Source organism: Panthera tigris, chromosome D4 (assembly GCF_018350195.1).
Source record: "Panthera tigris isolate Pti1 chromosome D4, P.tigris_Pti1_mat1.1, whole genome shotgun sequence".
NCBI classification, from domain to species: Eukaryota; Metazoa; Chordata; class Mammalia; order Carnivora; family Felidae; genus Panthera; species Panthera tigris.
In genome coordinates, this window is record NC_056672.1 from 2,205,444 (window position 1) to 2,222,257 (window position 16,814).

The window sequence follows — 16,814 nt, forward strand, 5'->3', positions numbered from 1 at the left end:
ACTGGAATCCGATAAAAGCTCTCTTCAAGACTAACTGAAGAGATCAGCATCATTTTTCTAACAAACATTAGCAATAAGAAGTGGATGAGAAGCAACAGATGCCACAGAACACCGAACACGGCAGTGGCAGGCCTGGCATCCAGAATCCTCAAGGACCACAACTGCAACATTACCCTGAAAGCAAAACCCATCAAGCAGAGATTCCCTCCAAGCGTGGAAGATTCTTTGTGTGTGAACAGCTGTTTTCCATCATCAGTGGCTAAAACTAAACACAGCTCCTAGTGGACGGCCAAGGCCACGGCCTGTCTTGTGTTCAGCAAGAGAGAGAAGATGTGAGACTCTTCTCTTGGGTCAAAAGGAGTCAGGTTCCAAAGGAAAAAAGAATAAGAAAAAAACTTAATAAATTAACGATTAAGATATTTTTTATTTTCAACTTTAATTTTTTAAATTTTTAAAAATTCTAATACCATATGCGTTCATATACAGCTATGTTGTTACACCAAAGATGAGTTAAAATAAAAGTGATTTGGAGGCACCTGGGTGGCTCAGTCGGTTGAGTGTCTGACTTTGGCTCAGGTCATGATCTCACAGTTCCTGAGTTCGAGCCCTGCATCGGGCTCTGTGCTGACAGCTCGGAGCCTGGAGCGTGCTTCGTATTCTGTGTCTCCCTCTCTCTCCACCCCTCCCCTGCTTGCACTCTGTGTGTCTCTCTCTCAAATATAAACAAACATTTAAGAAAATTTAAAAATAAAAAAATAAAAGTGGCTTGTTGATTTGTCTTCTATCAGCTGGCACATGCATCTGCTGTACATATCTGCCCAAGTTTGGTACTCCTGATGCGTGTCAATCTCCCATTCAATTAATAAAATCTCTTATATTTCAATATACTATAAAAAAAAAAAAGTATTCACTACATGCATGACAGGAGTAGTTCCCCACTGACAGGTGCTACGGATTGTCCTTTCTGATGTACTCAGTAGAGCCAGACACACGGTGCTCAAAACACTTACACGCTACACCCCTCACCTTCGCAGGACCCTCTCCTGCCCACGTTTGGCTCTTCCTTCACTTACCTCCACAGTTCCTTGGTCCCTGAAACCTCATTCCAGACCTAGAACAAGAGGACAGAGAAGTCTGGTCAGTCTGTATGCAGTTGGCACCTAGCCTGCCAGGCACCGTAGACGGGACAGAGCGCTAGATGAGACTCAGTGCCTGTGGGCAAGAAAACTCACCCTGGGGAATCAGACATATGTAGACGGCCCAATAAAAACAATCAAGAGTGAGAAAGGAGAGTATAACAATGTCGGTGGAGCTGAGGGGCTCAGAAGTGATTACTGACAAAATCCCCAATAGCTGAAGCATTCCAGGGAGAGAGAAAACTACTGGAGCAAAGACTGTGAAGTGTGAAAAAACTAGTGAGCATTCTGCCTTAAGTGGAGTAAAGCGTCTGGGGAAAGGAGCTGGAAATCTGCTTAGACCCAACTCGCAAAGTCGTAATGGCAAAACCAGTGAGAAGCCACTTGGCAATTGTGAATGGAGGAGTGGCGGGGTAGCCTGTTTAGTTAGATCACTGGCTCCTTCGAGAAGGAAGAATTGGAAATGAGGGCAGGGCAACAGGCTCCAGAGAGGCTGCCGCAGCGGAGTAACTAAAGGCACTGGCCTGGAGGGTATCCCAGAGACGCCAAGATGGCAGAACAGCCGTCTTGGGAGACGGTCAGCCCTGCTCCCATAAACCGCCCCTTGCAGAAGTATTTGAGAGAGGCTCGGGATCAGTCAGTCCTGGGCGGGAACCAGAGTGTCATGCCTGCCCTCACCCAGACCCACAGCTGCGTCCTGGGATGCCCTGGCCTCTCCAGCTAGGCCAGCCTGCATCCCGGAGCCCACACAGCTTCCGAGGGAACCGCTCTGGAGAGTTGTCTGTGGTCCAGACGCACTGAAGGCCCCATCCCAGAACCTGGCTGTCCAGTCCCTGGCAGAAGCAAACACCATCCTCGCAGCCCGGGCCCCGCTCACACAGCCCTTGCTCACCTGCTGGATCAAAGTGCCTCGGTCTTTTTGGCAGGAATGTGAAGTTTATAATTTGCAGAAATCAAGCCAAGACAGTCAAGAAGATTTACGCATTTTCCTTTTATGGAGTTCCCAGTTCAAAACCTAATTGAGACCTTATTTCCCAAACACAGAGTATGGTATGATGTGCAATATAATCTGAAAAATAAATACTACCCACCCAGAGGACCCCTCTGTTAGATGCTGGCCTTCACGACAACAAAGTGAGGCAAGGATAAGTGACTTCATCTTACCCAGCAGGGAAACCATGTCCCAGAGAAGCTTGTGCTGCCCAAGGCTACAAGTCGCCCTCCTTCCTAACTCTGCCCCTGCGCCATCCCTAGCCTGCTGCAGGGATCCAGTCCCAGCCCTGTTTGGGACTAGCTGGGTGGGACTGTCTCTTTATTGGTAAAAAAGGGGATGAAAACCCGGTATTTTACCCGACACATTTTAAATATAGTTATGGAATCCAAACACGAATCTGTTTATTGATCTTTCTGTAAAACGATATGATAATGTGTGACAATTAATAAGGAAAATCTTCAGGAGGGCCGCCTCGGTGGCTCAGGCAGTTAAATGTCTGCCTTGGGCTCAGGTCACGATCTCATGGTTTGGGAGTTCAACCTCACACCGGGCCCTCTACTGTCAGCACAGAGCCCACTTCAGATCCTTTCTCTCCGTCTCTGTCTGCCCCTTCCCCCTCACGCTCTCTCTCAAAATATACATAAACCTTAAAAACGAAAAAAGAAAAAGAAAATCCTCTGGAGACCAGCAGGGGGGCTCTCAGGCCACAGCCCTGGTCAGTTGCAGACCCAGCACCTTGCAAACCAATGCTAGTTTAGCTACTCCTTCACTGCCTCAGAGGGAGTAAGATTTCTCCCCACCCCACCTCCCAACAGCCCAGCAAAGGAGACTGTCACAGCCCAGCCAGGGAGAAGCCACCACACTTCCAGTCCCCAGTTTACTGCAATGGACTTTTAGTTCACAACAGCCCTTCCAGCCTCGCCTTCCTCTGTAAAAGAGCCTCTTCAGCTTTCTTCTCTGGACTCGCCTATTGTTTTGCCAGGCCCCGCTGGTCTTGAATTGCAATTCTCCGTTATTCCCAAATAAACCCATTTTTGCCGGTAAGATAACTGGCAGTTTTCTATCTAAGGTTAACAAATGTATTTTAGGTTCCTTTATGAAATTCCCTGACTCGACAAGTATTTACAAAGGGCACGCTGGGTGCTAGAGACAGGATGCTGGCTGTCAGGCATGAATCCAGCGGGGGGAAAGCGGACATGAACTACATACACTATACCAGCAGTTAAGGGGTACGGAGCCCTAGGAGGAGCCGTCGCAGGTGCACACGGGGCGGATGACAGCCAGGACCCAGGCGTGCGGGCGCCCTGACCCCAGGGGACTCACCACTCCCAGGAAACTCTTGGCTTCCCAGACAAGACCCAGAGGGAAATTATAGAATGTTCCAGAAGAGGTGGGAGGGGCAAGGAAACAGCTCCCCCAAACCCATCCAGGCAGTGAAGGCTGATGGCAGGGGGGCCGCAGCAGACCAGCGAACAGGGCTCTGGGAGTCCCCGGGGCGGCGGCTCGCAGCACCCACACAAGCCTCCAGGTCACCACCCCGGCCTCAGCGCGCTCGGCCCACCACGGAATTGGCCGCCGGACGCCGCCCCCCAAACGGGGAAACTGAGGCCCAGAAAGGGGCCAGCCTTGGACACGCAGGAACCATAAAGCCAGTCCTGCCTCCCGGACAGGGCGCGCTACCTTGTCCACCTGGGCGGCGCAGAGCAGGTCTCGGGCCTCCAGGAAGGAGAAAACGTGCAGGAGCTCATGGAACCCAAGTTTCGGCTCCATCTCGCCCGCACCGCCCAGCCTCCGCCCTCCGGCCACGCCTTCCACGCGCTTCTGGCCTTCCGGCCAAACCCCGCCCATCTCGCCACGCTTCCGCCCCGAGGGCCAAACCCCGCCCATCACGCCGTGTTTCTGCCCCGCAGGCCGGGGAGCTCGCCAAGATGCTTCCTTCCGCTCCGGACGGCCAAACCCCGCCCATCCCACCCCACTTCCGCCCCGCAGACTACACCCACCCAGTGCTCAATTCTTCCGTTCTGTTGGGTCAATCCTCTGCCAGCCTGCCAGCCTGCCAGCCTGTCAGCCCTCTGCCTTAAGCTGGAGCCAGTCGGCCCCGCTCCTCCCTGACCTTCCACTTGCCTCTGACCACCCCTTGGCTCTCACTCTGACCTTCACCCCTGCACTGACCCTCACGTTGGACATTGTGGCGGTCTTGAACCCAGCCCCTCCCAAGCCCTTGCTCTGGCCTTTTGACTTCACCTTTGACCTGTCCTCCATTTCGGACCCTTGCCGCTCTCAACCTGGCCTTTGACATGGGCCTCTCATTTACCAGATTCGGGCCTGCTCCTGGTCCTGACACTCACCCTTGACCCTGACCCTCCTCCAACCTCGCCCTGCTCACAACCCTCAACCTTGCCATCCACGCTTTCCTGAATCCCTACCCTCACCTGACCCTGACACTCACTGTGACCATCACTGGGATCTTCACCCTGGCCTCACCTTTGCTTTCACAGTGACCCTCAGCCTCACTCTGACCTTGACATTCAAGGTGAGGTCAGGTTCAAGGGCAAGTTTAGAGTATCCTGTGGATGGAGTTGGTGGAGGGTCAGTGATCCAGACGTGGGTACAGGCTCAAATTTATACGGAGCTGAGAGCTCCCAGAAATTAGCTAGACTGGAGCTTGGCATCGACAGAAGATGTGGCTGGACAAACAGGCAGAGGACAGATCCCTAAAACATCAGACCTCTCCCTGAAAGCAACGCTGTGTCTATTGTTTTGTATTTCCCCAGAAGCTTGGAGGCAATGCCTGGCAGTGTCACCTGTGCTCAGGGCTGACACGGGTTTAGCCACATGAAGAACAAAATGCACATTTTAAGAGTAAGCGATTGCTAAGGATATGTTTGTTTCTCTGGTCCGTTTTTAACTCTTCCTGAACCAGGACTGCACTGTCTCAACAGGCCCTATGAAAAGTCTTAGGTCTAACAGTGAGTCCTTCCCTGGTTTTTCTCTTCTGACTTCTCTTAACCCTTTCATTTCTGTGTAGATTATAGAATCAGCTGATCAAAATTTATTAAGCAAGCAAACAAGAGCCAACTGGGCTTAAATATTCGGATTTACTGAATTAACAAATGACTTCCAAGAATGCCTATCTCCTCACTTGCTCTGTACCTGAGTAAGGAGGTGGCACGTCTGGTCCTGGCTCACCCTTGTCCTCAGGGTAGAGATGCTGGTAAGTGGCTTGACCCTGATCGGTCCCCAACCTGAGCCATCCTGGGGCTTGAATTCTGCCACTGCACCTCCAAATGGGAGCCCCACTGCATGAAGCCCCCAGGACCGGAGGAGCCGTGAATGGAGCCGCATTCCTGGTGACCACAGAGAAACAAGGGCCGGGAAATGATGCCTGCCACCTTGGCCACTTCCCTCGGTAGGAATGGAGGAGGGCTGACACCAGGCAGAACTACCTGGGCTTTTTACGATAAACCTCCAAAGTGAACTAGCCTTCAATGCCTCTGAAAACAAAATCAAACAAAGCTGCCCTCCCACTCGTGTTCCCACGTGAGGACACCTTACACTCTCCGCTCCCCTAGATGGCTCCACCAGGGCCATCCCTGACCGGGAAGTCAGGGCCTGGACAACCAGCACCACGGCAGCCACAGCCACAGCCACAGAGCTCACGGTCTCCCTCTGATGGGTCAGTTGGCAGCACGCACATGGGAGGCCAACGGCACCGGCTGTAGGTCCTCTCTGCTGGAGCCGGATGTCCTCATCCCCAGCCTGGGAGCAGACCAGGTGAGGGGTGGACCTGGTGAGGCTGTGTGGAGGCCACAGGAGGTCGGGTCAGGCCCAGCAGAGAAACAAGAAGCCCAGGGGGCTCCGGGGGACAGGACGGCAAGGCGGGCCCAGCGTCAGCCCTCCGGGATGAAGGGCCGAATCAGCTCCGGGTTCAACAGTGACTCTTCGAGAGGCCGGTCCACGTGGAAGTCATGGACGTGGGGGGGGCCCGGGTGGGCCTTGGGGGTGGGTCCCCCTGGGCGCTGGGGAATCGGCAGCTCCGAGGGGTGGGCAGGCAGGGGAGCCGTGAAGAAGTACTGATGCAGGAGGGCCTGCGGGCGGCAAGCAAGGGACAGAAGGCAATGAGTCACCTCCCCGTCCCAACCTCAGCTCACCTGCCTCTGAGGGAGGATGGAGCACTGCCCTGCCAAGGCTCATTCCCACACCTGCTCCACAGCATCTCCACGTGCGCAGCACCTGAACACCGTTACAGGTTCTCGGGAGCCAGCAGGGGGCACAACACAGAGCCTCCCCGTGAGTCTTCCCCAAGTCAGGGGTATGGGTGACAGACAAGACAGAGGAGAAAGGGACAGGGAGTGTCAGATGACTAGTGCTGTGTCAGAGCGACAGCGGAGGTTGAGGGGACCAGAGAGGCTGCGGGCCTGCAGAGCAGTGCGGGCGAGCTCCAGGGAGGGGTGCCGGAGCAGAAATCCCAGAGGCGCACAGTTAAGGCCTGAGGACACACAGCAGGCCTGGGGCCCGGGGGCGGGGGGAGAGTGGCCAGGAGGGTCACAGAGGTGATGTCCCCCAGCATGTGATTGCTCGGAGAGGGAGCCACAGGAGAGCCCTGCTGGGGTCTGAGCTGGCCTGCCAGGGGAGGGTGCCCCGAAGAGACACAAGCAGGATCTGAGAGGCAGTGGCGTAGACAGGGAGGCGGGCAGGTGGCCTTGGTCCAGGAGCCTTGGTCCGCTGAGACGGCTCACCAGGGGCCTGCTAGTACTGGGGCGGGCAGGGCATGGGGACGGTGAGGCTGCGGGCACAGGTACACCTGAGAGAGGCTCCCACGTCAGCCCATGGTCCTGCCTCTCCTTCCCAGCCACACAACCCCCTTCCAGGTCCCCCTCGCCAGACCTCTGCTCATCATTTCTCCCTGAAAAACACCTCCCCAAGCTTAAACTGCCACAACCCCCCCAGAGTCAGTCCCACCTGCCCACCCCCAGGGCCCAGGAAGATGCCAGGCATGTGCAGATGCAGAGTAAATATCCACTGGAGGGATGAGGCAGCCGGTCACCCACAACCCAGGCGCGCTCTCCGGCAAGGTGGCCATGCCTTCTACTGGGGCCCCCGCCTGCCCGTGGCCCCCCGGGTTCTGGTGCCAGCCTATCACAGGGCCCCGAGTGAGGAGGGTCAGGGAAACGGGGCCACCCTACCTGGGAGGCTGAGATGCGCTGGCGCGGAGGGTAGAGGAGGAACAGCCCCAGCAGGTCCAGGGCCTGGGGAGACGCGTCGGGCAGCACCTCCTCCAGGGGCACAGGTGCCTGCTCCTTGAAGGAGATCTTGTTGTAGTCGGGCAGCTCCGTGATCTCCTAGGACCATGGTCATCAGTCCGTGCGGCCGTGGCCCACCTGCTCACCGGTCATCCCGCCTCCCACCCCCCCACGTCTCAGGCACGTGTACAAAGTGCCAGTGTGCCGGCAGGAGGGGAAGGACAGGACCTGGCTTCCTGCATCCAGCAGGGCAGGATGGGAGGAGCCGCCAAGAGAGGCCAGAACAGTGGTCTGGGGGGACGGGAGGGGGCCAGGGAGGTGTGGAGCCACAAGAGAAAAGGCACAGAGGGTGGTCCTAGCTGTTGGGGGGAAGGGAAGACACCTGCCCCCACCCATTCCCCGCCGGGAACCCCTGCAAACCGGCCAGACTTGAGGACTGGGGGTGCCCAGGATTCGAAGCACACAGCAAAGCTGCTCGATGTCATTCTCCCCAGGGAAGAGAGGGGATCCGTTCAACAATTCCCCCAGGATGCAGCCCACAGCCCTGCAGACACAGACCCAGACAGCTCAGAGATCTCCCCACACCAGTTCGGTCGCCTCACACTATGACACAGATCTCCCCACACTGCACCCACACCCCATACTAGGGCCAAGGAACCACAGAATAGCACAGCAGCTTCGTACCTGAGGCTACAGACTCGTAAACAAAACCCACAAGCCTAGAACACAGACCACATCCCCCTCTCCAACAGCTCACTGGCCTCAACCCTAGAAAACATAGCAACCCCCTCAGTGGTTCTGAGACTTCTCAGAGCCTCAGTTTCTGGCACACGCAGCCACCGTCTCTCACTCCTCACTTTCTGGGACAGACCTCCAAAATAGCCCCTAAATCTCAAGTGCCTAAGCAAGGGCAAACCATCCTACCCAAATAAAGGCTCAGAGCCTTCACACCCAGGCATATAACCAACCCCTGCCTACCAGATTAGAGGATCCATGCCTTGAGCCTCAAGTGCCTCCCTGACCCAGCCCAGATGCTTCCCACTCCCATCACACCTGACCCCCACCCAAGTGAAAACTGACCCCAGACTCCTTAGAGACTCCCCAACGAGGGGAAACACCCCCAAGGCAACCTAGAGCTCACAGCACGAAGACACCCCCAAATGGCTTAGCAACCCCACATTCCCCCGTGCCCAGCCCACAGAAGTCTCACCACAGGTCGACGCCCTGGTCATACTGGCGGGCACCATACAGGAGCTCCGGGGCTCGATACCACCTGGGAGGAGGGGGTGGGCACAGCCAGCTCACTAGTCTGACGGAGGCTGCCCAGAAAGGTCACCCCCGCCCCACATCAGCCCCACAAGCAATGTCTGAACAGAAGGTCCAGAAGCATCTCATCCCGGTGAGAAGGTTGGGGCCTGTCCTCTGCCAACTCCTGCCTGGGAACTGGCCCTCCCTACCTGGTGGCCACCTGGTGTGTGTAGAGGCGGCTGCCATCTGGGGAGAAGACCCGGGCCAGGCCAAAGTCTGCTATCTTGAGCTGGCCTGAGGCACTGATGAGCAGGTTGGCCGGTTTCAGGTCCTGAAGACACCAAAGGAGGCATCAGTTCCTCCACACCCCTGGAGGACCTTGGGGCAGGAGGATGTGGGAGGCTAAGCACCCGGGTCAGCCCAGGCCCCACCCTCTCCAGGGCCACTGACTCTGTGGTGTGGCCACACCGCGGGTCCTGCCCCTCTGACCCCCTCTTCAAGGGCTGGCCCGCAGGTCCCGCCGCAGCCCGTGCTGACACTGACCCGATGCACGATGTTGTTGGCGTGGCAGAATGCCACACCCTTGAGCAGCATCTGCAGGTAGCTCTTGACCTGTGCCTGGCCCAGGGGCCTCTGGGCGTGGCGCACCACCTCGGCCAGATCCGACAGCATGAACTCGAAGGCCAGCACAAAGCCTGCGCCGTGCGGGAACACGGCCTTCAGCTGCACCACCTGCGGGCAGGCATCCCGTCAGCCCTGGGACCCACATCACTCAGACCCGCTGGGGGACCCCAGCCCCGCCCCAGACAGAGGACCAGGCGGGTGGGTGACGTGAGACCTGAGCTCAGAACCAGGGATGCGGAACCCCCGGTTGTTCCCCTCTCCAGAGAGAAGGTGGTCCCCATCTAACACTCCACTCACTCACTCAGGGAAGAGGAGGTGGGAAGGTCACCCAGGGCAGTGACTGGGCATCCCCCCAGCCCAGGAACTGGAAAACCACCTGCAGTGTCCCCCCCCCACCCCCTGCCCGTCACTCACACACAGACAAACACACACAGGGCACAGGTCTCCTCTGGGCTCCTCTAGGGCCATGAAACCCCAGCACCAGGAGAGCTGGACACACGTCACATACACTTCCCAAGGGACCACGGGTCAGCGGGGCCAGGCTGCACAACATCGAGCAGGAGCAAGGCCTGGCAGGGCCTGCGCTGTGCTCACAGCACAGGGAGACAGACAACTGAGTGAGCCAACGGCTGGGGTGTCCCGGTTCTGACGAGGACAGACAGAACAAATAGGGCGAGGGGAGTCAGTAAGGCAGGGATGCGGAAGGAGCACAGACAGAGGAGCACCAAGCACAAAGCCCTGGGGGCAGAGGGGACAGTGAGGCGGCAGGAGGGACACAGGCATGTAGGGTCCTTTACGGGAAGGACGTTTGCCCTGTGCTGAGGCCCGGACGGTACCCGTCACAGGGGACGCTTCAGAGGTCATGTAGGACGAAGAGGGGCTGCAGCTCTCGGTGTGAAGAAAAGCCAGTGGGCTTTTCCAGCAGGGAAGTGAAGGGTTTCATCCACACTTTTGGACGGTGGGGAGGGGAGCACCAGCAAGGAAATGGCGCGATCATTCGGGTCGGAGATGAGGGCAGCCTGGGCTCCACGCTGGGGCATCTGAAGGTGGGACCTCCAGGGCTGCTGACTCACAGGTGGAGGGCCCGTGTCACCCTCCCATGTATGGGCTGTGTGTGCAAGCCCGTGGACCTTTTTTTTGTTGAATTTTCTTAATGTTTGTTTATTTTTGAGGGGAGGGGGAGGAGCAGAGAGATGGAGACAGAGGATCTGAAGTAGGCTCTAAGCTGAGAGCAGCAAGCCCGTATGTGGGCTTGAACTCACAAACCGTGAGATCACAACCTGAGCGAAGTCAGGCATTCAACCGACTGAGCCACCCAGGTGCCCTGAGCCCGTGGACTTTTATTGCTGGTTTTCAGAATTTGAAGATAGCACCCAATCATTCCCCACGTCACACACATATACTCAAATACACAGAATTATAAAGGAAAAACAACAGAAGAAAAACCCTATCACCTACAATCAAACTTATAGCACATTCTAGCCGACTTTACAACAGATAGGGTACGTACAATCCCACACTCACATATAGGTACACATGTTTGTACAAAACTAGGGCGCATAGTTTATGTGTTTTACAAGCAGTTTACAAAGTGCTTCTGTTACATAGCCAACATGTCATGGACATCTCCAGAGGATAACAAGCAAGTCAGAGCACGACAGGATACACCAGTCACCTCCCAGGGATGAGAGAGAGCACCGTGAAGAACAACGGGGCTGGGGGGAAGTGCCCCTCCTCGCGTGCCCACAGCGCCTCCCAGCCCCATGGACCAAGCCACGTGGGCCCTGCAGCCTCTGTCCATCTCCCCTGCAGCACTTAAATCATCAGAAGTCCGCTCAGGGCCAACGCCCAGCACAGGGTAGGGCCCATGAGAGGACCCAAGGTTAGAATGTCCTCGATCAGACCCTGACCAAAGCCTCCCGGGACCAGCTGAGCGCCCACAAGCTGGCAGAGGGGAGATCCTGAAATGGGCCTGGCTGAGCAGCGGAGAACTCAGAATGACAAATACCCGAAACAGTTAACCCAGCCTGTGACCAGAACAGAAGCTCAATGGGTGGCAGTGATCATGATCATTAAAAATCACTAAATGCTTTATGGAAAGAAGTCAGTGAAGAAGAGAATGAGTAAGGGAAGAAATCAGTGGGTAAGAGGGATGAGTGTGGAGTGAAGCCGGTGGGTGGATGAGGTGGACAAGGGAAGGAGAGGCCCTCCAACCCCAGCCCCACTCACGTGCTGATTGTCCTCGATCTCCTGCAGGGCTTTGATCTCCCGCAAGGCCTGGTTGGGGATGCCATCCTCCAGCCGCCGCAGGGCCACTTTCTTGAGGGCCACGATCTCCCCAGTCTGTGCAGGACAGAACGCAGACACTGCCACCCATCCCAGGCTGGGAAAGGGGCCGCGGGGACGGGAAAGGCGCCACCTGGGTGGGACGCAGAGGCCCAGGGGCCTCATGGGGTGGGAAGGGAGGGAAATCAGGTACAGCCCGGGACCAGCTGTCCCAGCGCCGCGCAAACAGCTAAGAGGCTTTCAGGCCACGCTCCTCGGGCACTCGCGGCATAGCTGCTGTGGCCTCGCGGGTGGGTGGGAAGCTTGCAACCCGGACGGCCCCCACTGATGGGGGCCAAAGTGGTGGGCGCACACCACGAAGCGGGGCGAGGAGGCAGGCGCAGCGGTGCACACGCGGGCAGGGGAAACGGTGGCGGGGGGTGGGGGGGGGGGCGTCCCTCCGCCAGGAACCGCTGCAGACGGAGATCCCACGGCCCCGCTCACCTCCACGTGCTTAGCCTTGAAGACGATGCCGTGCGCGCCCTCCCCGATACGGCCCAGGATGCAGTACTGGTCCATGCAGACCCTCCGCACGCCCCGCCCCTCCCCGCTGGAGCGACGCGGTTGCCTAGCAACGGGCTGCTTCCGGGAGCCGGACCGGGCGGCCGACCGGAGCTGGGGACGGTGTCCGGGCGTCGTCTGCGCCTTCGCCGGTTCCCCGCGGTCCGGCCGCAGCGCGCTTCATTCGGGGGAAGCCATCGTGCGCGGAGGGCGCCAGCGCCGGGGCGGGGGATCAATGGCGGACGGCTTCCCCTGCCCGCCGCTTCTGGACGTCACGTGACGTGCGACGCCAGGGCACGCAGAGGGGGCGGTGCCGCGTGGTCGTGATAGGTCGGGATCGGGGGCGGGGCTACGCGTCTGGGGCGGGGACTCCTGGTGACTGGGCGGGGCCAACTCCTCCCCAGCCGGCCAGGGTTCCCCATCTGTAGCTGGAGATGCCAGCTTCAAGCTTACTCAGGAGTCAGTGAGGAAGGGAGCCCGGTTCAGGACCAAGCTGTGGAAGGAGCATCAACGGGGCCTCCCTTCTGGACGGTCAGCTGGGACCTTTTAAAAAGTTCGAACTCTGACCAGGAAGCCCAAGTCTAAGGCTTCTCATGAGGAAACATTAGGAGGAAATTGCAGTGAGCGATTTTAAAGAAGTGTATACAAAGGATTTTGACAAAAAACACAAGTTGCGAAGTTAAACTTCGGAAAAGATGCGCGATCTCACCACGATAAAATAAATGCGAAATAATCTACAATTTTCCACCTATCAAATGGCTAAAGATCCCAGATCTAAAAGGCCATTAGTCAGGGGCACCTGGGTGGTTCAGTCGGTTAGGTGTCTGACTTCGGCTCAGGCCATGATCTCAAGGTTCGTAGGTTCGGCCCCCAGTTGGGCTCTGTGCTGACAGCTCAGAACCTGGAGCCTGCTTGGGATTCTGTGTCTCCGTCTTTCTGCCCCTACCCCACTCGTGCTCTGTCTCTTTGTCTCTGTCTCTCTCTCTCTCTCAAAAGTAAATAAACATTTAAAAAATTAAATAATAATAAATAAATAAAAGGCCAGGGCTATGGGAAAACAGGAACTCTTACCCTTTGCTTGTGGGAGTGTAATTTGGTGATGCTGATCAAATGACAGATGCATACCAGATGCATATCCCCTTGGACCCAGCAAGTCCACTTCTAGAAATTCCCCCAACAGATGTACCACACACATGTAAAACGGCATGTGCAAAGTTACTCATTGTAGCATTATTGGAACAGCAAAAACTGGAAACGTTCCAGATGTCCATCAGTAGGAGACTAAGTGGCGGTATACCCTTCCAATGGAATATGTGGCCTCAAAAATGAATGACGATGCTTGTTTATGTGCAGTAATAGGAAGACTTCTCACATACATTGTTTAGCTAAAAAGGCAAGATGCAGAACAGAACATACAGTGTGCCACTAGCTATGTAAAGAAAAACATGTAACTAATGCTTGTTCGTCCATTATAAGGTTTCTGCAAAGATACTCAAGATTTCATGACTGCAGTTACCTGGTGGAGGGACTGGAAGGATTGGTAGGAGGTGAACTTTTCACTGGGCCTTTTTGTATTCTTTCAGTTTTGAACCATATCATTTATTAATTTTCAAAAAATGTTTTCTGGCTCAGAAGTTCAGTTCCACTTTTCTTTTAACAATTGCAGAAGAACGCCTTGATATCCAAAGATGTTCATGCTGTTTGATGATAGCAGAGACCGTGGCAGATGGTAAATAAGTAATGGGAGTGACTTAGAATGGAATACTTTATAGCTATTACAAAGGGTGAGGATAAATACAGTGTGGCATGGGAAAAGGATGGTTTTCAAAAAATAGTACAGTCATTTGGAAAGTCATATGAAGAAAAAAATGTACACACCATACACAAAAATTCATTCCAGGTGTACTGCAAAACTAAATATGAAATGTAAGCAATGAAGCTTTTAGATGAAAACAAAATATCTTAATGACTTTTGGGTTAGGTAAAAATTTTATTTATTTATTTATTTATTTATTAGCGGTTTTTCACTTCATTATTGCTCAAAGACCATGGTCTACATCATTCTTGGTGTACATTCTATGAATTTTGACAAATGCATAATGACACATACCCACCATTATGGTATTATATTATAGTATATAGTTTCACTGCCCTAGAAATCCCCTGAGTTCATCCTATTCATATCCTTTCCCCTCACCCCTGGCAAGCACCAAACTTTTTACTGTCTCTACAGTTTAGGCTTTTCCAGAATGTCACGGAGTTGGAATCACACAGTATGTAGCCTTTTCAGAGTGGCTTCTTTCACTTAGTAATATGCATATAATTTTCCTTTATGTCTTTATGTCTTTTCATGGTTTGATAGCTCAATTTTTATTTTGTTATTTCAAAATTATTTTAATTTAGAAATATGAAACATCTGGGGCGCCTGGGTGGCGCAGTCGGTTAAGCGTCCGACTTCAGCCAGGTCACGATCTCGCGGTCCGTGAGTTCGAGCCCCGCGTCAGGCTCTGGGCTGATGGCTCGGAGCCTGGAGCCTGTTTCCGATTCTGTGTCTCCCTCTCTCTCTGCCCCTCCCCCGTTCATGCTCTGTCTTTCTCTGTCCCAAAAATAAAAATAAAAAACGTTGAAAAAAAATTAAAAAAAAAAAAAAAGAAATATGAAACATCTGGAGGAAAAAAATGATAGAAAAACCCAAAACATACAGGCAAATTTTTACTCCATGAGCTTCTTAAATTCTCACTTGTTTACCAATCCCCAAGATGAGAAACTCTTCTTAAAAGATATTCAGCCACCAACAATGATGTTATTGATAGGAATATGCATCGATTTCACAAAAAAAGCCAATGAATCCTATTATAGCATATCTTATTGCTGTTGCCATGACAATCTTCTGGAATTCTTTCCTGTCGGGTGTAGTGCATCTTTTAACCAGTCAAACTGAGTCCTTCACAAACTGCCGACTTGGCTTTATGCACTCCATTACCTGATCCATGGTGCCTGCCTGCCAACACCTCAGTTGCCAAGGACATGTACACAAAAGTGGACGAGCTCATCTCTTTTTAGCACATCAGTAATATCCCATCGTCGGGATAGACCAAGGTTTATTTATCCAATCACCTACTGAAGGAAACCTATGTTGCTTTCAGGTTCTGGCAATTATGGAATAAAGTTGCTATAAACATCCATCTGCAGGTGTTGTATAAACATGAGATTTCCAGTCCTTTGGGTAGACGCCAAAACAGGAGAACAGTTGCTGAATTGAATGGTAAGAGTATGTTTTTTTGTTTTGTTTTAATTTTTTTTAACGTTTATTTATTTTTGAGACAGAGAGAGACAGAGCATGAACGGGGGAGGGGCAGAGAGAGAGGGAGACACAGAACCGGAAGCAGGCTCCAGGCTCTGAGCCATCAGCCCAGAGCCCAACGCGGGGCTCGAACTCACAGACCGCGAGATTGTGACCTGAGCTGAAATCGGACGCTTAACCGACTGAGCCACCCAGGCGCCCCGAGTATGTTTTGTTTTGTAAGAAACTTCCAAACTTTCTTCCAAAGTGACTGCACCTCTTTGCCTTCTCCTAAGCAATAAATGAGCTTTTTTCTTCCTCTACATCCTCACCAGCATTTGGTGCTGTCAGTGTTTTAGATTTTCACCATTCTAATAGCTGTGTAGTGGTCTCTTGTTGTTTTCATTTGCATCTCTTAATGAAATATGATGTGGAACATCTTTTCATACACTTATTTACCATTTGTATATCTCATTTGTTTAATTGTCTGTTCAGGTCCTTTGTCCATTTTGGATAACAGCCCTTTATTACAAATGTCTTTTGCAAATATTTTCTCCTAGTCTGTGGCTTCTCTTCTCATGATTTGCTACTAGCTTCATGACACTAGTATTTTTTTTTTTTCGAGAGTTTAAAAAAAAATCCATATTCGTAAAGGATATTGGTTTGTACTTTTCTTGTAATATCTTTGTTTAGTTTTGGTATGAGGGTAATACAGGCCTCATAGAATGTATTAGTGACGAGGTCCGGCCCCAGCAGGTCCAGGGGCTCCCGAAGGATGAACGGCGTCGGCGAAAATAACAAATGGACACGACAGCAGTGTGTTCGACTGGCCGCTTTATTGTGGCAAACGTGGCATTATGTTTGTTAGCAGTTTCCTTGTCGCGTGGTCATCTATGTTTCTCGGCTTTACCTGATTCTAAAAACGTTCCTTGGTGTGATCACCCATTAAGGAACCTCACGGTTATTTCTTTGTAACGTTTCCTCCTGCCTTTTGCTTATTGATTGATTTCTTCATACGACTTTCATTATGTATCTACGTTTATTTATAGTCTATAAAGCATTTGCTTTGCTATTTTCATGGAAGGTCATCTAGCTCTCAACACCTCAAGTGGAACGTTTACAGGGATCTGACTTGTTGATTGTTCCTTTGAACGGTTTGCGGTACAAGGAACAAAAGTATTCGCTTTGGTCTGGGTGCCGAGAGGGAGCCAAGAGGGCCCTGGGAACCCGCACCTTATACGCTCCCAGAGAGACAATGTATACCTGGGAACTAATGAACCATTCTGTACCTTAACCCGCCGGGTCCAGTTACCATCTGGAATGCCTCCTGGGGGCCAAGTGGGCCTAGGGGTTGGAGTAACTTGTATCCCTAGAGACATCCCTTTGTTGCCGGAGTGGGGCTTTCGAACCCATTTGCCCCCCTCCCTGGCTGAGAGATATATGGGGCTATCCTTCCTTTA

The 16,814-nt window shown here is 53.4% G+C and overlaps 2 protein-coding genes and 1 pseudogene across 2 annotated transcripts in view; all 3 read right to left on the reverse strand.

Annotated features, from left to right (window-relative positions):
- The window catches only part of LOC102966663 (F-box/WD repeat-containing protein 12-like), a 46,809-nt gene extending 42,803 nt beyond the window's left edge, over nucleotides 1–4,006 (reverse strand). The window contains exons 1-2 of the mRNA XM_015540087.2: nucleotides 3,811–4,006; nucleotides 1,074–1,111 (exon numbers count right to left, since the gene is read on the reverse strand). Of these exons, the coding sequence (XP_015395573.2) occupies nucleotides 1,074–1,111; nucleotides 3,811–3,978 (206 nt within the window). The 5' untranslated portion in view covers nucleotides 3,979–4,006. The remainder of the gene's footprint in view (nucleotides 1–1,073; nucleotides 1,112–3,810) is intronic.
- A 1,203-nt stretch (nucleotides 4,007–5,209) lies between these two features.
- On the reverse strand, nucleotides 5,210–12,353 carry CDK20 (cyclin dependent kinase 20). The gene is made up of 8 exons (XM_042963885.1): nucleotides 12,015–12,353; nucleotides 11,475–11,588; nucleotides 9,165–9,353; nucleotides 8,831–8,952; nucleotides 8,584–8,646; nucleotides 7,794–7,917; nucleotides 7,317–7,472; nucleotides 5,210–6,218 (listed from the first exon to the last, which is right to left on the reverse strand). Exons 1-8 carry the CDS (start codon nucleotides 12,087–12,089, stop codon nucleotides 6,021–6,023), a joined length of 1,041 nt encoding a protein of 346 aa, XP_042819819.1. The 5' UTR covers nucleotides 12,090–12,353; the 3' UTR covers nucleotides 5,210–6,020.
- Nucleotides 12,354–14,855: 2,502 nt separating this feature from the next.
- On the reverse strand, nucleotides 14,856–15,063 carry LOC102962658 (annotated as a pseudogene).
- Between the last annotated feature and the right edge of the window lie 1,751 nt (nucleotides 15,064–16,814).